Source organism: Zophobas morio, unplaced genomic scaffold (genome assembly GCF_036711695.1).
Source record: "Zophobas morio isolate AGI-343-1 ecotype UQ-CSIRO unplaced genomic scaffold, CSIRO_AGI_Zmor_V1 ptg000021l, whole genome shotgun sequence".
NCBI lineage: Eukaryota > Metazoa > Arthropoda > Insecta > Coleoptera > Tenebrionidae > Zophobas > Zophobas morio.
The window spans coordinates 23,334,206-23,355,682 of NW_026972126.1; the positions used below are offsets into that span (position 1 = coordinate 23,334,206).

Consider the following 21,477-nt stretch of genomic DNA (forward strand, 5'->3'; position numbering starts at 1 on the left):
AGACCTCTCGGATTTATCCTGCAGCGTAATAATAGCTATCTACTCCCTACGTGACTTTCGGTGTTTATTCCGGCGAGAAGTGTGCAGTTTTCTTTGCGCTACAATTACTCATTTTATTTCTTTCGCCGTCTCTCTCGTCTCCCTAATATAATTGCAAATTCTCGTTCATCGGCGAGCTCTGCGGCTGCACACCCCCAGAAAAAAACCTTGTTATCTTTCATACAACTCCATCTGTTAGTAACATGACACTCAGATAACATCCCCATTTAAAATTCTGTTTGTTCTCGGGCTGTAAAAAAACGAGATAAATTTTTCAATTCTTATCTCTAAACGTTATTTTATAAACTGAATATACCATCTGGAATATAATTTACATAATATAACTTCAGACAACCCGAAGGCTTTTACGTCCCGAATAATGCGCCGCCGAAAAAGCGTACATTCCGCAAGTCGCACGATTAATAAAAATTATACGTCGGAAAGTTTATTACTCGCTCGGATGTGTATGCTCCGCCTGAGTACCCCTAATTAGGGCGAATTAGGCCGGAACTGCACACACAATAAAATGTTTTAACATCTCGTAGCGCGTAAAAGCTCCATCAGATTTTTTCGCGGCATGCGTCGCGTCGGTTCCATTCGCATGCATCTGGCGCCGCGACGCCGTGCAATGCAACATGCAACCTGTGCTTTTGTTGCTTATCGTCAGTCACCTTCTGGGAGCGACTGTTGCGAAATTCACAATGCACCACACTGTGTACCCACCTTCGGAGTCGACTCCCTACGGTAATATTATGAAAGCCGCAACGCTGGACATGTTTCTGGTTTCCGGTTGATATACCTCCGGTGAATGGATAATGCACTTCAGCTGCAACAACAACGAACTTTATTGAAACAATAGAATATAAGTTAAGAACTCGCTATGTAAGCTGTAGCGTTGGTCAGACGTGTTTGTACGAGATAATATGTAGATCGCCGGACTGTTTTGAGTAAAAATATCGACTGTTTTAAGCTTCGTCGATAATTATGAGCGTCCAGAGTGACGTATTGCTGTCGCTCGTCCCAAGCAATATCGTCGCTTAGCAAACAGCACCCTAGGAATCCCGTTTCCCATAAACAGATTTCGGGGAATTAGCGGCCTGTAACAGCTCCAAAGAAAGATGGCCGAGCCATTATCCTTGATAAATGACGGGACAATTACATGACGGTCGCCGAGAGGGGGGAAAAGAGCGAACGCCATCATCAATCACTCTAAGATGTTTCAGGTACACAGTCTCCGACTGCCATCATTTGAATTATTTGCTTAATAACCCTTGGAAATGATATTGGCCCGCCGCTTCTTCCACTTTACATTCGTTAAATTTGTTTTCTAACTTTTCCTTAATGCACTCCCCCGAGGACCTTCACCGGAAACAACTTTCAGATTGCGGTTTAGTCTTAATAGGCTTCTTCCATTCAATATTTCGACACAAAGTTCCTGTCGTAATTATGACGTAACATCTTCCAATCGTTTTTATCATCGAGATTCGATTTTCCTCGATGTGACTATTAATTCGATTAAACTTATATTTTCTCCGGGATGCGGTTTGTGAGTCAATAGGTTTCGCTCTACGACAATAAAACTTAAATTAGTACTCCGGAGCGTTATAACGACCACTTTATCTCGCCCCTCCTGTTTGATCTTTTTTATCAAAGATGTGCTGGAAATTTGAATTTAAATCTAATTCGACTATAAAGCTTCTGTTTATTAACCGCCAGGCCCATGCACGAAAGTTAAGTGCTTCTAGTTTTCACATATCTGTGATTATAAAGTCAAATAGGCAACTTGGCAATTCGGCGGTCTTGTTGGTTTAATTCGACTCGAAGTGAATCCTTAATACGACGATCAGACATATTTACAACCGGAATTAAACGGGTTTAATATTCATCAATTATTATTGCGGTGGGAAGTGGGGCGGCGCACGACGTCCCGGTCGACTCTGTGCCCAAACAAATGACGTTATTTTCATACGTGACGAAACCCGAAGAAATTATTGAGAAACTGTCTTTGACAAAAGTTCCGCTCACAGCGAAGCAGAAGTTGAAGAAATGATGATTTTTTCAACTTTGAAATTTTAAAGCCGAATCCTCTGAAATTTTGCAAACGTTTCAAGGCTATCGTAAGCACGGTAAATCGTTAATCTTTTTTTTTTCGTTTACACATTTAGTTTTCTTTGAATAGCACGATTACTTAAGAACATATTTCATATGGTAATTTCTCGTAGAAAAATACAGATTTACAATTAAGCTCCGCCCCTCGGTTTACGACGAATAAAAAAAATCATCAGAATTGAGATAGGGCGGGTGGGCGGGGCTTATATTTTCATGTTGTGAAAAGAAATATACACATACTGAAACAAAGAGGCAAAATATCAGCCCGCCCACCCACCCTGTCTCAATTGTGATGATTTTTTTATTGGCCGTGAACCAAAGGGGCGGAGCTTAACTGCAAAATACTCATTTCTTCACAAGAAATTAAAAATATGTTTTTGATTATCGTGTTGTTCACAGAATATCATGTATATTAAGAAAAAAAAAGGTAAAATATTAACCCCGCCCACCCACCCCGTCTCAATTGTGACGATTTTTTTATTCTTGAAACTTAAAACACGTTTAAAATGATGAATTTTGGTAAGGAAATAGGGATTTTGTAATTAGGCTCCGCCCCTAGGTCTGGCAACGAATGAAAACTTTTTCTTAATATGCATAGTATTCCTTGAATAGCACGATATTCAAAAACATGGCGTACGTGGTAATTTTTTGTATAGAAATAATAAAGATTTCGCAATTCAATTTCGCCCTTTTAGCTCTCGACGATAAAAAAAAAATCATTACGATTGAGATAGGGTGGGTGGGTGGGGCTTATATTTTGCCTTTTTTTTTCTTAATATACATAGCTATATTTTCACAACAAGAAACTTAGAACTTGGTTAAAATGGTACATTTTTAGAAGAAAATATGGATTTTGCAATCATGAGGCGGAGCTTTATTGCAAAATCGATATTTCCTTACACAAATTTTCTATTTTAAACCTGTTTTAAGAACATATTTCACATGGTAATTTCTCGTAGAAAAATACGGATTTACAATTAAACTCCGCCCCTCGGTTTACGACGAATAAAAATAATCATCAGAATTGAGATAGGGCGGGTGGGCGGGGCTTATATTTTCATGTTGTCGAAAGAAATATACACATACTAAAACAAAGAGGCAAAATATCAGCCCGCCCACCCACTCTGTCTCAATTGTGATGATTTTTTTATTCGCCGTGAACCAAGGGGGCGGAGCTTAACTGCAAAATACTCATTTCTTCAGAAGAAATTAAAAACATGCTTTTGAGTATTGTGTTGTTCAAAGAATATTATGTATGTTAAGAAAAAAAACCAAAATATTAACCCCACCCACCCACCCCATCTCAATTGTGACAATTTTTTTATTCTTGAAACTTAAAACACGTTTAAAATGAAGAATTTTGGCAAGGAAATAGGGATTTTGTAATTAGGCTCCGCCCCTAGGTCTGGCAACGAATGAAAACTTTTTCTTAATATACATAGTATTCTTTGAATAACACGATACTCAAAAACATGTCTCACATGGTAATTTCTTGTGAAGAAAAAATAAGGATTTTGCACTTAAATTTCGCTCTTTTAACTCTCGACGATTAAAAAAATCATCACAATTGAGATAGGGTGGGTGGGCGGGGCTTATATTTTGCCTTTTTTCTTGACATACATAGTCGTCTTTTCAGAACAAGAAACTTAAAACATGTTTAAAATGGTAAATTCTTGTAGACAAATATGAATCTTGTAATTAAGCCCCGCCTCTCGATCTCACAACCAATGAAAAATTCGCCACAATTGAGAATTAAGATCGGGGCACATATGGGTGAGATCTGATCGTTGGCTTTATTTTTTTCTTAATATACGTACTATTCATTGAACAGCACGATCTCAAAAACATGGTTTTAATTTCTTGTGAAAAAATGAGTATTTTGCAGTTAAGCTCCGCCTCCTTGGTTGACGATGAATAAAAAAATCATCACAATTGAGACAGGGTGGGTGGGCGGGCTGACATTTTGCCTCTTTGTTTTAGTACGTGTAGATTTCTTTTCACAACATGAAAATATAAGCCCCGCCCACCCGCCCTATCGCAAATGTGATAATTTTTTTTATTCGCCGTGAACCAAGGGGGCGGAGCTTAACTGCAAAATACTTATTTCTTCTCAAAAAACTAAAAATTTTTTTTTCTTAATATAGGTACGTGGTATTTATTGAACAACACAATACTCAAAAACTTGTATTTAATTTCTCGCATAGAAATAGGATTTTGCAGTTATGCTCCGCCTTCTTGGCTCACGACGAATAAAAAAATCATCACAATAGAGATAGGGTGGGTGGGCGGGGCTACACTTTTATTTTGTTTCTTAATATATGTAGACTTATTTCGACAACAAGAAACTTAAACTTTTCAAAACCCCAGGTTTAAAATGTTTACACTTAATTTTAGGTCTTTTGGTGTTTTATTTTCGGACAAATTTAAAGGAATCTGGTGTTTTGTTGCTAGATTAACTTGAAAAAATCTTTTTAGTTTTTGGTGTTTTATTTTTTATAAATTTGAAAGTCTTGAGTATCGCAGTGTTTTTTTTAATGCGGGAGACTCTTGGGTATATGGTGTATTATTTTGGGAGCCCATGGAGATTTTTTTTGTAAATTATTTAAAACAATTTTGGGAGACTTCGGTGTTCTATTTCTTGTTCTATATTTTTGGGTTAATTTTGGGACTCCGTTTTTTTTTTGAAAAATTTAAAACAATTTTGAGGTTCTACGTATTCCTGTTTATAAAGAATTTGTACTAGCTCCACCCACCCTCCCTCTCTTTTCTTAAAGGCTATGTCATTTGCCAAAATCGATCTTATCTTTATAAATATTAGCCCCGCCCACCCGCCCTTTATTTTCTTATAGGATATGTCCTTCGCCAAAATCAGTCTTTCTTTGCAAGTACTAGCCCGCCCACACCTTTATTTTCTTAGAAGGTATGCCGCTTGCCCAAATCAGTCTTATCTTAGGAAAATGGGGTAGTACTTTTTTTATATAAAATTAATAACCGAAATGGAGTCGGGTGGGTGGGCGGATTTGTTATATGTTCTTCTGTAGAGCTGTAATTAACTGATCGAAAATAGGCTGTAAAAAAGCGCCAATCGTAACTTTTTGTTGTACTACTTGTTATAATATTTATATCGGGTGGGTGGGCGGGGCTAAGTGTAACTTTTTCCTAGAGAGTCTTTCATAGGCAAGCATTGGGCCCTCCCACCCACCCCCTCTTCATTCTATTGACTACTCTTAGTATTGTTCAATCCTATCTTAGAAAAACTTAGACAACGGGTGGGTGGGCGGGGCTAAATTTAACTCGTCATTCCAGTGATTACTCTTAATATTGTTCAGTTATATCTTAGCAAGTTGTAGCCCCGCCCACCCACCCTTTTTTCTTAGAGGATATGTCATTTGCCAAGGTCGATCTTATCTTAATAAATATAAAAATTATAAAAAATTTTTGCGATTTTGATTTTCTGATAACTTCTGTAAAAAGTGGATTTCAGTCAGCATCGTTACTAAGAAATCAGAAAATTGGAGGTATTCACGCATTAGTACGTACAGTGTTGCCAACTTAACTTATATAAAATTATGTTTTTTCGTAATGTAAGTACATCATTTTTTTTGGGACTCCTCTTAACCCCTGTACATAACGTATTGAAGAGTTAATCCGCCATTTTCCAGACACCCGGTATATATTTAATTTTATAGGATTCCTTACTCCTGTATGTGTGATTTATGAATCCGTGTCGAATTTTCACCTTAGACCTCCAGATTCAACAACATAACAACATTTTATAATTTATACTCTGAAAACTTGTAAGCTTTTTAAGACTATCGTAAGCTTGGTAAATCGTTAATCAAAATTTATCCGTCATCTTACATTTTTGCCGAATTTTTTCAAATCTATGAGTGTTTTATATCACAAAACAAAAATCGCAAAATCTAGTTTTATAATTTTCTGAAGAAACGAAATTTGTCCGACTATACTTCAAGGGCGAGGGAAGTTCTGTAAAAATAACCTTCCACAATTTTTTACTAGCTTTGTTTTTCTTGGTAGTGTCATCAAAATTCCAAAATCAACATCATTTTTTCAAAATACCAACATCACCGCCAAAACTGAAAATAATAATAGTAATAATAATATCAACTTTGTAATTGTGAAAACTCGACTTCGTTCTATATTGAATAATGATCATTTCGAATCTTTTATCTTAATTTCCGGTGAATTTACGAAATTATTGATGAATATGGACGAAGCTCGCAGTTACTGTCAAACAAATTATTCTAAAATTACAACAGGGCAAGTAAAATTATTAAAAGTATTTATAACTTTTCTCATACAATTTAATTATGGCTCAAGATAGCACCCGGAAAAAATTATCCAGTCCGCCTCCGCAACTTTCGAATGCCTCGTTCCTTATTATTTATTAGTCTTTGTTAAAATCGCCGAACGAAATCATTATTTTTATTCGACCAAACACAACGACATCTAACACAAACTAAATAAACGCTTGAATTTGTCGCATCACCTATACTTCGTCCCATTTCGATCTCGTTTCGTTTTCCTTACTTTTCCTTGAAAACTTTCGCAAGAATTTTACACGTGAGAAGATCTTTTGCGTCCTCAAAGCATTCCGCATAACTGAAAAAGTCCATCCATCAATAATATCGTTGTTGAAACGACGCAATGTTAAACTGGGCGTAAAAACCAACGACAGGGAATACACTAGCAGTAAACAATGGAAGTTCGCAGCAAATATTAACTCACCCAACTTTAAACTTGTCTTTAGCGAAATTGGCTCGCAGTGCGCGAAGTTTATAGTAGCGTTGCATTGCCGGCAAAAACGACGCCAACTTTATAAGATACCGCAACACTCTTCTTTCTTGTAAGTTGAAATGTCTCAGCTGCGCTTCCTCGTCCTTTGTCATAAATACGCCAGCTACAAATCACGGCTTAACGGCCAACCGGACCAACCTTACGGTTTATCTCGCGCGGACAGAGCTTATGGTGAACGATGTGGTTGCCCCCCCTGGAAGACTTATACATTATAAATTTCAAATTAGTAATAAAATTTCAATATAATGCCGATTGCGGAAGCATATTAACTGGCCCCACCCGCCCCACCTTTATTTTCGTATAGGGTATATTATTTGACAATATCACCTTACCGTTGATGTTGACCGTATAAAAAAATGAACATGTCACATTTTATTCCATAGCCTACTATGTAGGAACTTGAGAAAAGTCAAAAATATTATATGGATTTTCTAAAAATTGAGCTTTTATTGAAATGGACAAAAAATAGACAAAAAATTCTGAGATGTAGATCTCGATGAGCTTAATCAAAAAACATAAGGTCTTGATGGTCCCAGACCAAGATTTTTCAAAAATTCGGTTCCAAAGTCGACATTTCAAAATTTCTGAAAAATTACATTTCTTTTGGCGGCTCTGGAAAAATTGTACGAATTTTCGAAAAAATAAAACCAAAAAAAAAAACATTTGGAGATCGAAATCAATAAAAAGATCCCTTCTGCTAGTTTTCGAAAATGCGTGGGAAAAGTCAAATTTTTTTTATAGATTTTCAAAAATTGAGCTTTTGTTGAAATTGGCTGAAAATCTACAAAAAATTCTGAGATGTAGATCTCGACGAGTTTAGTCAAAAAACATAAGGTCTTGCTGCTATTCGGTTTCCAAGTCGACTTTTTAAAATTTCTCAAAAATTATACTCCTATTTCTTTTGACGATTCTAGAAAAATTTTACAAATTTTCGATCAAATAAAACCAAAAACAACATCTGAAGATTGAAATAAATAAAAGAATGACTTTCGGTAATTTTTGGAAATGCTAAGAAAAGTCAAAATTTATTTAGTTTTCAAAAATTGAGCTTTTGTTAGAGTTGACAAAAAATTCTGAAATATAGATCTCGATGAGCTTAATCGAAAAACATGTTCATGCTCCCGGAGCAAAATTTACGAAATATTGGGTTCTACCTAAAATTTCTAAAAAATCTCAAAAGTAACTTAAAAAAAAGTTATTTCTTTATGCGATTGTGGAAAAATTCGACGAAATATCAAAAAAATAAAACCAAAAATAACATCTGTAGATCGAAATCAATAAAAAGATCCCTTTTGCTAATTTTCGAAGATGCTTGGGAAAAGTCAAAAAATGTATATGGATTTTCAAAAATTGAGGTTTTGTTGAAATTAACAAAAAATCAACAAAAAATTCCGAGATGTAGACATCGATGAGCTTAACCCAAAAACATAAGGTCTTGATGGTCCCAGACCAAGATTTTCGAAGAATTCGGTTTCAAAGTCGACATTTCAAAATTTCTCAAAAATTACATTTCTTTTGGCGGCTTTGGAAAAATTGTACAAATTTTCGAGAAAATAAAACCAAAAACAACATTTGGAGATCGAAATCGATAAAGAGATCCCTTTTGCTAATTTTCGAAAACGGTTGGGAAAAGTCATAAACATTTTATAGATTTTCAAAAATTTAGCTTTTGTTGAAGTTGACTAAAAATCCACAAAAAAATCTGAAATGTTGATCTCGACGAGCTCAATCAAAAAACACAAGGTCTAGATGGTCCCAGATCAAGATTTTCGAAACATTCGGTTTCAAAGTTCAAAAATTACATTTCGTTTGGCGATTGCTGAAAAATTTTACGACTTTTCAACCAAATAAAACCAAAAACAACATCTGGAGATCGAAATCAATAAAGGAATCCCTTTTGGTAATCTCGAACGTGCTTGAAAAAAGTCAAAAATTGGATACAGGTTTTCAAAAATTGCCATATTTCTTAAGTCGATTCTGGAAAAATTGTAAGAATTTTCAAAAAAATTGAATCCAAAAGGATTTTTGGAAATCGAGATGAACAAAGGAGTCTCTTTTGATAATTTTTTAAAATGCTTGGGAAAAGTCAAAAATTTTATATGGGTTTTCAAAAATTGAACTTTCGTAAAAGTTGACAAAAAATTCTGAAATATAGATTTGGACGAGCTTAAAAAAACATGACAGGTTCATGGTTCCGGATCAAAATTTTCGAAATTCTCGGTTTCGAGCTCGAATTTTCAAAATTTCTCAAAAATTACCATATTTCTTTTGGCGCTTGTGGAAAAATTGTACGAATTTTCGAAAAAATAACCAAAAACAACATCTGGAGATCTAAATCAATAAAGGAATCCCTTTTGGTAATCTCGAACGTGCTTAAAAAAAAGTAAAAAATTTGATACAGGTTCTCAAAAATTGCCATATTTCTTCCGTCGATTCTGGAAAAATTGTAAGAATTTTCAAAAAAATTGAGTCCAAAACGATTTTTGGAAATCGAGATGAACAAAGGAGTCTCTTTTGATAATTTTTGAAAATGCTTGGGAAAAGTCAAAAATTTTATATGGGTTTTCAAAAATTGAACTTTCGTAAAAGTTGACAAAAAATTCTGAAATATAGATTTCGACGAGCTTAAAAAAACATGACAGGTTCAAGGTTCCGGATCAAAATTTTCGAAATACTCGGTTTCGAGCTGGAATTTTCAAAATTTCTCAAAAATTACCATATTTCTTTTGGCGATTATGGAAAAATTGTACGAATTTTCGAAAAAACAACCAAAAACAACATCTGGAGATCGAAATCAATAAAGGAATCCCTTTTGGTAATTTCGAATGTGCTTGAAAAAGGTCAAAAATTTGATACAGGTTCTCAAAAATTGCCATTTTTCTTCCGTCGATTCTGGAAAAATTGTAAGAATTTTCAAAAAAATTGAGTCCAAAACGATTTTTGGAAATCGAGATGAACAAAGGAGTCTCTTTTGATAATTTTTGAAAATGCTTGGGAAAAGTCAAAAATTTTATATGGGTTTTCAAAAATTGAACTTTCGTAAAAGTTGACAAAAAATTCTGAAATATAGATTTGGACGAGCTTAAAAAAACATAACAGGTTCATGGTTCCGGATCAAAATTTTCGAAATACTCGGTTTCGAGCTCGAATTTTCAAAATTTCTCAAAAATTACCATATTTCTTTTGGCGATTGTGGAAAAATTGTACGCATTTTCGAAAAAACAACCAAAAACAACATCTGGAGATCGAAATCAATAAAGGAATCCCTTTTGGTAATCTCGAACGTGCTTAAAAAAAAGTCAAAAATTTGATACAGGTTCTCAAAAATTGCCATATTTCTTCCGTCGATTCTGGAAAAATTGTAAGAATTTTCAAAAAAATTGAGTCCAAAACGATTTTTGGAAATCGAGATGAACAAAGGAGTCTCTTTTGATAATTTTTTAAAATGCTTGGGAAAAGTCAAAAATTTTATATGGGTTTTCAAAAATTGAACTTTCGTAAAAGTTGACAAAAAATTCTGAAATATAGATTTGAACGAGCTTAAAAAAACATGACAGGTTCATGGTTCCGGATCGAAATTTTCGAAATTCTCGGTTTCGAGCTCGAATTTTCAAAATTTCTCAAAAATTACCATATTTCTTTTGGCGATTATGGAAAAATTGTACGAATTTTCGAAAAAACAACCAAAAACAACATCTGGAGATCGAAATCAATAAAGGAATCCCTTTTGGTAATCTCGAACGTGCTTGAAAAAAAGTCAAAAATTTGATACAGGTTCTCAAAAATTGCCATATTTCTTCCGTCGATTCTGGAAAAATTGTAAGAATTTTCAAAAAAATTGAGTCCAAAACGATTTTTGGAAATCGAGATGAACAAAGGAGTCTCTTTTGATAATTTTTGAAAATGCTTGGGAAAAGTCAAAAATTTTATATGGGTTTTCAAAAATTGAACTTTCGTAAAAGTTGACAAAAAATTCTGAAATATAGATTTGGACGAGCTTAAAAAAACATGACAGGTTCATGGTTCCGGATCAAAATTTTCGAAATTCTCGGTTTCGAGCTCGAATTTTCAAAATTTCTCAAAAATTACCATATTTCTTTTGGCGATTGTGGAAAAATTGTACGAATTTTCGAAAAAATAACCAAAAACAACATCTGGAGATCGAAATCAATAAAGGAATCCCTTTTGGTAATCTCGAACGTGCTTAAAAAAAAGTCAAAAATTTGATACAGGTTCTCAAAAATTGCCACATTTCTTCCGTCGATTCTGGAAAAATTGTAAGAATTTTCAAAAAAATTGAGTCCAAAACGATTTTTGGAAATCGAGATGAACAAAGGAGTCTCTTTTGATAATTTTTGAAAATGCTTGGGAAAAGTCAAAAATTTTATATGGGTTTTCAAAAATTGAACTTTCGTAAAAGTTGACAAAAAATTCTGAAATATAGATTTGGACGAGCTTAAAAAAACATGACAGGTTCATGGTTCCGGATCAAAATTTTCGAAATTCTCGGTTTCGAGCTCGAATTTTCAAAATTTCTCAAAAATTACCATATTTCTTTTGGCGATTGTGGAAAAATTGTACGCATTTTCGAAAAAACAACCAAAAACAACATCTGGAGATCGAAATCAATAAAGGAATCCCTTTTGGTAATCTCGAACGTGCTTGAAAAAAAGTCAAAAATTTGACACAGGTTCTCAAAAATTGCCATATTTCTCCCGTCGATTCTGGAAAAAAAGTTAGAATTTTCAAAAAAATTGAATCCAAAACGATTTCTGGAAATCGAGATGAACAAAGGAATCTCTTTTGGTAGTTTTCGAAAATGCTTGGGAAAAGCCAAAAATTTTATGGGTTTTCAAAAATTGAACTTTCGTAAAAGTTGACAAAAAATTCTGAAATATTGATTTCGACAAGCTTAAAAAACCATGACAGGTTCAAGGTTCCGGATCAAAATATTCGAAATACTCGGTTTCGAGCTGGAATTTTCAAAATTTCTCAAAAATTACCATATTTCTTTTGGCGATTATGGAAAAATTGTACGAATTTTCGAAAAAACAACCAAAAACAACATCTGGAGATCGAAATCAATAAAGGAATCCCTTTTGGTAATTTCGAATGTGCTTGAAAAAGGTCAAAAATTTGATACAGGTTCTCAAAAATTGCCATTTTTCTTCCGTCGATTCTGCAAAAAATGTAAGAATTTTCAAAAAAATTGAATCCAAAACGATTTTTGGAAGAAATCGAGATGAACAAAGGAATTCTTTTGGTAATTTTCGAAAATGCTTGGGAAAAGTCAAAGTTTTATATAGGTTTCCAAAAATTGAGCTTTTGTTAAAGTTGACAAAAAATTCTGAAATACACATCTCGACGAGTTTAAAAAAACATGACGAGTTCATGGTTCCGTACCAAAATTTTCGAAATATTTGGTTTCGAAGTCGGATTTTTAAAATATGTACTAAACATGCAAAAAAATAAACTCAAACAAATTGGATGTTACCTATATGGTCACTACACAAATTTTTGGATGCAGTACAGCTGTTTGTGAATCTACATTCTCTGTTTTAACCAGCATTTTAACCAAGTACCGTACTAATTTTTTGGACTTCGACAGGTTTTTACGAAAATTTAGCGTGAAAAATCGACGTTTCCAATTATTTTAATGTTCTTTCAAATATAAAAACTCAGAAAAAATAAAGTAGTTATCTGAGTGTATTATTAAAATATAAATATTTACATGAAGCCCCCTCTGTCGACAAACTTGCCCCCCCTGAATAAGTTTTCTAGCTACGGGGCTGCCGCGCGGACGTTCTCTCTCAACATAATTGACACAGTCTTTTCGTTGCAGATAATATTCGACGAGTTCAAGGTGGGTCGCTACGAAGCGTCTGCTCTCGACGGCTGTCCCGACGGGTACATGCAACTCAGCGAGCTGGGTCGTCCCTTCACTGGAGGTTCATGGTGTGGCTCTTCTTCCGGTCCTGCCGCTTACTACAGCGAGACGTCAACCGTTACCGTCAGCGTCAAACTCTTCGGCTCGCCCCAGATCCCGTTTAAGTTCCAGCTGCGCTACCGCTTCGTGTCGCGTCGCGAAGCTGTGGTACGATTCGGGTCCCCGGCGGCTCCTCTAGAACGCGGGCAAGTAGCTCCCGGTACTTACTGCACGCGCCAGTTCGAAGAGTGCTACCGGAAACCGTGCCGTCTCCAGTCGCCCAACTACCCGGGAATGTACCCCAGGAACGTCTCGTGCTACTGGAGCCTGCGCCAGAAGTTCGTCCCGACGTGCAAGCACGCCATGATTGCCGTCCGTCAAGAGGCGGCCCACAAGATGCACATGAAGAGGTCGATCAACGTGGCGGGCTTGAACAAGACGGCGAGGGCTTTGAGGGCCTGGAGGGACTGCACCGGAGAACGGGACCATTTGATTTTTTATGATGGAGGCTCGACGAACGATCCGGTATTGGCTAAGTACTGCGGAGGGGACTGGTTGCCTAAGGTGGTATCGCGAGGACCGGAGATGTTGGTGGCTTTTCATTCGTCGCCGTTTAGCATACCGTTGCATTCGCCACCGTCGCATTCGCCTCTGCGAGGTTTTGAACTCGACGTGGACGTGATTTTTGCAGATTCGGATTCGTTGGATTACTCGAGACACAGCCAGTGCGAGTTCGACGTGAACGCTACGAACCCGGATAGTGATGAAATTTGGACGGGGCGAGGACGGAAAGGGAGATTGGTGAGTCCTCGACACTCGTTGCCGCCGAACACGACGTGCACGTACAGATTCAGAGGGCATTCGCACGACCTGGTGTGGATTAGTTTCATTTCGTACAGTCAAAGGGCGCTCCTGGTCGGAGAGAGCGCTCACGCTTTACTTAGTAACAGTTCACTAGGAGGTGGTTGCTCAACCAGGTTGCGCATCTGGGACGGCACTCTCCTTCTGGAAGACAAATGCGACGAACCACCACGACTCTGCGACCACAGCGCCTTAACCAACGCAACGCGAGTGACCAGACCGTGCGCCCTCGACGAGAGTTACTTGTCTTCGGGACGAAATTTGATCTTGCAACACCACACGGAGGACGGGACTGCGCTGCATCCCGCGTCCTTCCGGATGAAGTACGAGTTCGTCGATACTAGACTAGGAGGAGAACCTTGGCCAGGCAAAGAAACTAACACTTGCCATAGGGTTTTTAAGAAGAACCACCTCGGCGAGCTCACCACTCCCAGGAACGTTTTCTTGTACGGTCGAGGTGGTACCAAAGACTTGCATTGCGTCTACAGGTTTGAAGCCGACGCGGGTGAACGCGTAAGGCTCGTCGTGAATAACGCTTCTTTCGGGATAAGTCAGTTGTGCGAAACCTTGACGGACCCTCATAGCGGACGGCCAGTCTGCGAACACTATTCTAGTACCAAAGTGACGGAGTTGAGTGTGTGGGAGTTGCCGTGGAAAGACGTTCGTATGCCTCGCGGTTGTATTTGTGATAATTCCTCGTTAAGTAGTAAACCGTTAGTGTTCTTATCCGCCTCTAGGACTCTAGAATTGCACTTCACTGCCAAAGACATGAATATTACTGAAGATTTCACGGTGCTACATTTTCATGCTACTTTCGAAGTGGTCAAGATGCCCGATTGTCCAAGGAAGCAGAGAGTAAGAGGTTATGGAGGTATGGCAACTAGCGCGGACACTCTTTGGCGGGACGCGACTTTCTCACCATTGATTAAATACATATAGATAGATCCATGCTATTGTTTGGAGCGAACAGGCCAAAGGCCGGCGAACAAGAGATGGCGTACCAACATTCAGCCGTCAAACGCCGGCGAAAAGCTTGGACACCAATCACGCGCATATGCAACACAAATCACAGCAACAATACATTTAATAAATCTACCACTCGATAGAGGGCGACGAAAAAAATGCGTAAAAATCTCATAGTAAGCATTTAGATAATTGACATCGTCGCCAGATGAGTCTAACACAACTTTGCCGTTATTTCTAGTCGATTAGATTTTATTTCGTTTAAAAGTTTCTGGTAAATAAATTGAATTATTATAATGAATAAACAATACAAACAAATTATTACTTGCTATTTTAACTTGTTAGTGTTGATGAAAACATAAATAGTTATTAAAGTTATTCTAAATACGGTCCAGTAGCTCAAATTTTACAGTACGAGTGGGATGTTTCAGGACGAGTAGGTAGCCGAGTTTTTAATTTCGAAACGAGTACTGCGAAAAGAGTTACCGGACGTATGTTGTTAATACTGTCAACATATTTTTTTAATCGATAAAATTATTATTATTTTAAGAAAAAATCCAAATCGAGTCACTTTTTCTGACATCGTTAGCAACCGCTGTTTGGTAAATGTTTTAATTTGTTTATTCGTGCAAATCAGCATCAAAAATGTTTAAACACATAGTAACACTTTACAGGACTTGTCCTTTTTAGCTCAATTTTACCGGACTTGTCCGTTTTTTTTATTTTACCGGACTCCTTCGAATCCAGTAAAACGTCAAATTTGACACAGTATGAAGTAAAATAAATGTAAATAACACATTTGAAATTTTTGCTACGCTTTCGTATGCTCGCTTTTGTTACTAATAATACAAAGGAAAATGCTTTTAAATGTGTTTTTTCAAAACTTACTATATTTTTTTAGAAAATTTATTAGACTAGAGACGGGCAGATAAATACTGAAGACAAAACATATGCATTCATATAATATATCTTAAAAACGGGAAACATATGCCGCATAAAGTCAAAAATAAGACATTTGCTTTCACATTTTATGATGTAAATACAATTAAGTATATCGATAACTCGCTACTGAAAATTTATTGAAATATAATTTGTGTTAAAGAAGATTTTTGTGGTTTTATAGTTTATTAACATAATTTACTTATTTAAATTAAATATTTTTAATACATAGCACAAGTTCTTGATATTCTTTATTTTTATTCCAAGTAATAATTGTGTTTCCTTTAGTTTTAACCAAGAAAATTTTTCGGTTATTATCTAACATACTTTTGTACATTAAGAAACTCCATTCCAAGTCGTAGGACGTTACAGGACAATATTTAAATAAATAAAGAAGTCGTTTTTATGCGTTTTAAAATACACTCTGATTTCCGGACTTTACACTTTTTGGTGTTTCACTTCGTCACAAGAACTACTCGTATCTCAAAGAAAACAAACAGTGGAAAAATGGAACAGCTTTAGAAATTATTCTCGGCAGAAGAGTTAAAAACCATAAATTTTCATTGAAGAAACAAACTCTTCCAAGAAAATTTACCAAATCTTTTAGTTTACGCACTATTGGACGAGCACTCCTTAAAACGGTCAGTATCCCTAATCGCATTATTCCATTGATACCTAAATACCGAAAACGTTGCCAGATGAGCCTAACACAAATTTACGGACATCTCTCGTCAACCAGATATTATTTCATTTAGAAGTTTCTGGTAAATAAATGGGATTATTATAATGAACAAATAAAACAAACAAATTATGATTATTATTTGTTGTTTTAATCCATTAGACGCTTATAGGCTTATAAGCATACTTTTCTTGAAAAATCGGTTTTAAATTCAGTGAAGCATCTTTGTGCCTTAATTCCTATTGATAAATTGGGATTTTGAATAGAGGTTGCAGGAAAATTTTGTATGGTTTTATGGTTTATTTACATAATTTTCTTATTTACAATGAATGTTTTTAATGTATAATACAAGTTCTTGATATTATTTATTTTAATTACATAAAACCGTAAAACCACAAAACCACAAAAATCTTTTTTTAACACAAATTATATTTCACTAAATTTTCAGTAGCGAGTTATCGATGTACTTAATTGTATTTGCATTATAAAATTTATTTATTTTACTTCATACTATGTCAAGTTTGACGTTTTACGGGATTCGAACGAGTCCGGAAAAATCAAAAGACGGACAAGTCCCATAAAATTGAGCCAAAAAGGACAAGTGTTCCATTTCTGGAAGCGGCCACTGACCCTTTTGGGTATCTTTTGCTTTACCTGTTATTGTAAATACAAGTGTAAATTTAGTACTTCTGTAACCGTTCTGTATTAAACATCGAAACCGAACGCTGTCTATTATTTCGCACACAACAAAACAAAGGTCCTTCCAGCAATATCAAAGTACAATTCGGTATCACATTGACGTATCAACCAAAACACTGGTAGGACGAGCCGAGTTGCACAAACATTGGTCCTTCGAGACGGGTATTCTAGTTCTAGGGTATGCTAGTTCTTGCCAAATAACCTACCCTCTAAGAAAATAAAAGGTGGGTGGGCCGGGCTAGTATTTGCCAAAATAAGACTCATTTTGGCCAATGACCTACGCTTCTAAGAAAATAAATAATAGGTCATCTACCAAAATCAAATATGAGACTGATTTTTGCAAATGACATATCCTCTAAGAAAACAAGGGTGGGTGGGCTGGGCTAGTACTTGTTAAAATAAGATGATCCACTCTTCAAAGAAAATAAAGGGTGGGTGGGCGGGGCTAGTGCCTTTTCTTATAAGAGTAAAAAAAAAATTAGGGACATTAAATTGTTGGTGAATAGCCAAATTTTCGGTACGACATTCCTAGCAACATAACCAATTTGACAACAATCGGTCCGATATAGTCTTCAGTAGCTTGTTTATTTAGATTTTTCGGACATTATCTGCCTGATAAAATTCGACACGCCCAGAAAACATGAAATCTGGGTCAAAACAAGATATTAAAGTTTTACTCTTAACAAGAAAATTCACAAGATCAAAATCAAAATCAAGATCAAATAAAAATTTGACAGAATACTTAAAATACGACGCCATAATTTTAGTAGTATCTGGAAAGGTTCAAATTTGTTTCTGATATCTGTTGACTAAAAAAGTGTTTTTGTTAATCGTTGTTTGGATTTGTTCTATTTTGTATCTTCGATTGACGAAGTAGAGGGAATCACCACACAGGCAAACGTGAAAATAACATCATTGAAAAATCGAAACATTGAAAAATTGGAAAATCGGAAAGTTAAAAAAATAAATGGAAAATAGAAAATCTTAAAAATCCCGAAAATTGAAAAATTGAAATATGGAAGAACCGAAAACTCGAGAAATCAAAAATTTAGAATTTTCAAAAATAAAAAATTAAAATATCGAAAAGTTGAAAAATTGAGAAATCGAAATATAAAACAGCCGAAAATTGAAAAATCTAAAGTTTAAAAAACGAAAAACTGAAAATCGGTAAATCCAGAAGTCGAAAAATCGTAATCTTATAAAATCGAAAAATTGAAAAATCAAAATCCTGAGAAATTGAAAAATTGAAACATCAAAAACCTGAAAAATCGAAAAATTGAAGAATTAAAGAAGTGAAAAATCGAAACTTTGGGAAAATCGGAAACTAAAAAAAAGATTACTTCAGAAATCGGAAAACTGAAAATTTAGAAACTTCAAAATTTGAAAAATTCAAAAATCGAAATATTTAGAAACCGTAAAATTGAAGAGGATAAAAATTGAGAAATCGTATCATTGAAACATCGGGAAATTCAAAAATCGAAAAATAAAAAAAATGGAGAAACCGAAAATTTGAAGAATGGAAAAATTGAAAATGCCCAAAATTGAAGTACTGAAAAATTGAAACGTCTAGAGTAGAAAAATCGAGAAATCTAAAAGCCGAATAATCTCAATAATGTATTTATAAACCACAAGTTCAGGATTATGCTATAGGCAAAACTGTTGAACTTCCTTGTCCACTTTGTTTACAAAAATAATTTGCACATTTACAATGGTCCCCTAATATGTGGTTGGGTCCATTCAGGATGTCATTTTTTAAATTATTTTTTTTATGCAAAGGAACGTTTTCGTTTTTTCTGTATCTTATATCTGGAAATTTAACCTTGAAGCGTTATATTCTGCCTCGATACCTTTGGCTAGGAAAAAATACGGTCAACTGCAGGAACTGAAGTTGTTCGTGTCGGAGGAGTTTCAGTCATTTTACAATATGGTGTAAAAATAGAGGCGTTGAGGGGATTAGTGACGATATTTTGCTCTCGATATTTGAAATTACATGAAAGTATCGACATTTCTGGGCTAGTATTTGTCATTTTTAGTTACGTTTTATTACTCAAAAGTTACGTTTGTTACAGATATGGAAAACTTTTTATGTTCCTGAAACGCAAATCTGAATTTTATAAACCAAATAAGGCAAAAATGCTTATAAATGAGCAAATCATCAGATTTATTCTGGAAGCACCAGATGATGATTTTTTGCTGGAGAAGGTTATTTTAGTGTTGTACTAATTTGTAATTTATTAAAAAACGTGATGGAATAAATCTGATTAAAAATAATAATTATATTGTTAAATAAATAACGTTCACGGCTGTTATTATAACGTCCTTGGCTGTTATCCATGGAGCCACTACGGATAACAAGGAGTTATGGCGAAAATGATTTTTATGGTCCGGTCTGATAAGAGACCAAGTTATAGGCAATTAATGATGCACGAATAAACAAATTAAAACATTTACCAAACACCGGTTGCTGACGATGTCAGAAAAAGTGACTCGATTTGGATTTTTTCTCAAAATAATAATAATTATTTTATCGAATAAAAAAATATGTTGACAGTATGAAATAAAATACATAATAACATACGTCCAGTAACTCTTTTCGCAGTACTCGTTTCGAAATTAAAGAATCGGCTACCTACTCGTCCTGAAACATCCCACCCGTACTGTAAAATTTGAGCTATTTAGAATAACTTTAATAACTATTTATATTTTCATCAACACTAACAAGTATTTAAAATAACAAGTAATAATTTGTTTGCATTGTTTATTCATTATAATAATTCCATTTATTTACCAGAAACTTTTAAACGAAATAAAATCTAATCGAATAGAAATAACGGCAAAGTTGTGTTAGACTCATCTGGCAACGTTGTCAATTATCTAAATGCTTACTATGAGATTTTTACAAATTTTTTTCGTTGCCCTCTATCGAGTGGTAGATTTATTAAATGTATTGTTGCTGTGATTTGTGTTGCATATGCGCGTGATTGGTGTCCAAGCTTTTCGCCGGCGTTTGACGGCCGAATGTTGGTACGCCATCTCTTATTCGCCGGCCTTTGGCCTGCTCGCTCCAAACAATAGCATGGGTCTATCTATATGTATTTCATAAATGTTCTCACGAAGCGAGGGAGGTACTAAACGAAGTCGAGGTTGTTCCGGAGTCCGTTACGAGATTTCTCTATTCGAATTCGTTAATCACCTCCCGACGCTCACCGCGCCTTCGATCTATGTTCTTTGACAAAGTTTACCCCTCCCCAGGTGACGTCCAATTCAACACGCCTCCTGTGGACCGCGGCGAGATGCTCTGCGTAGGCATGCCATGGCTGGTGGAGGCCCGCTACAACCGCAGCCTGTTCCTGCTCAGCTGGGGCGCCTTCCTCCCTCTCAAGCCTCGCATCGAGGAGAACACCCGCTGCCCGACCAACAACCGCGTCCTCATCTACTCCGGCCGCCCCCCGAAGCTCGTCCGCGCCGTCTGTCCCGCCGAGCCTGGGGCCAAACCGCTCGCCGTCCACGTCTTCAGCGAGGAGTGGTGGGGCGAGGGCCTGGCTACCGTCCAGCAGCGTCCCCCCAACTTCCTCGTCGAGTGGGTGAGCAGCGAGCCGGGGATCTCGGCCTTCAGCTGGCTGGAGATCTCGCGCTCTCGGTCGTCCCTCCTGCAGCAGCTGCAGGTGCCCGTCAACGCCACCGCCAACGAGACGGACCTCGAGTGCCCCCACAAGTGCCCCGAGCTGGACGCGTGCATCGGTGCGAGTCTCTGGTGCGACGGCAAGAACCACTGTCCGTCGGGGTGGGACGAGTCGGAGGCGCAGTGCGGCGCCGCCTCCAAGCTGCTGACGTCGCTGCCGGGGGCGGCTCTGGCGGCCGCCGCCGCGGTGCTGTCGTCGCTCGTGCTGCTGGTGTGTCTCACGCTGCACCGGCTGCGGGCTCGGCGTCGGAGGCGGCTCGCGAAGAAGAAGCTCCTCACCGGACCGAGGCTGTTGGACAATAGTTTGAATTCTTGACATAAAGCTCCGCCTGTAGAGTACATACACGTCGATCGGGAAACGACCGTATGAGGTCAGCTGTCTGTCGGTTCGTCCGTCCCTATGCTCACTTATTATCTACCGGTGCCTTTCAGTGATTCCAGACGGGTTTCTGTGGTGACTTCGCAAACCAGTTTCGGGACAGTGTATACTTTGAACTATGCTTAAGCAATAAGGTTGCGACGGAGCGGGCGGCGGGTCGAGGAGGAGGTGCGTTGGGGGACGGAACGATTCGAGGGTGGAAAAAATTGTGAAGAGTGTGTATAAATAGCGTGCCCTCGATTGTCGTTCGACCCCGAACGTATCGCTGACCGTCGCCTACATTAGGCGAGGTCCTTCCGACCCAGTTTGTGGTGCGACACCGACAACACTATTTAATTAGTCCGTCAAATGGTTCATAGGTTGTCGGGGGCACGAAGCGAATG

General features: G+C 36.9%; 1 protein-coding gene across 1 annotated transcript in view; it reads left to right on the forward strand.

Annotated features, from left to right (window-relative positions):
• Positions 1-21,031, forward strand: part of LOC135131808 (uncharacterized) — a 69,275-nt gene extending 48,244 nt beyond the window's left edge. Inside the window, exons 7-8 of the mRNA XM_064059658.1 lie at positions 12,809-14,624; positions 20,286-21,031. Of these exons, the coding sequence (XP_063915728.1) occupies positions 12,809-14,624; positions 20,286-21,031 (2,562 nt within the window). The remainder of the gene's footprint in view (positions 1-12,808; positions 14,625-20,285) is intronic.
• The last annotated feature ends 446 nt before the right edge of the window (positions 21,032-21,477 follow it).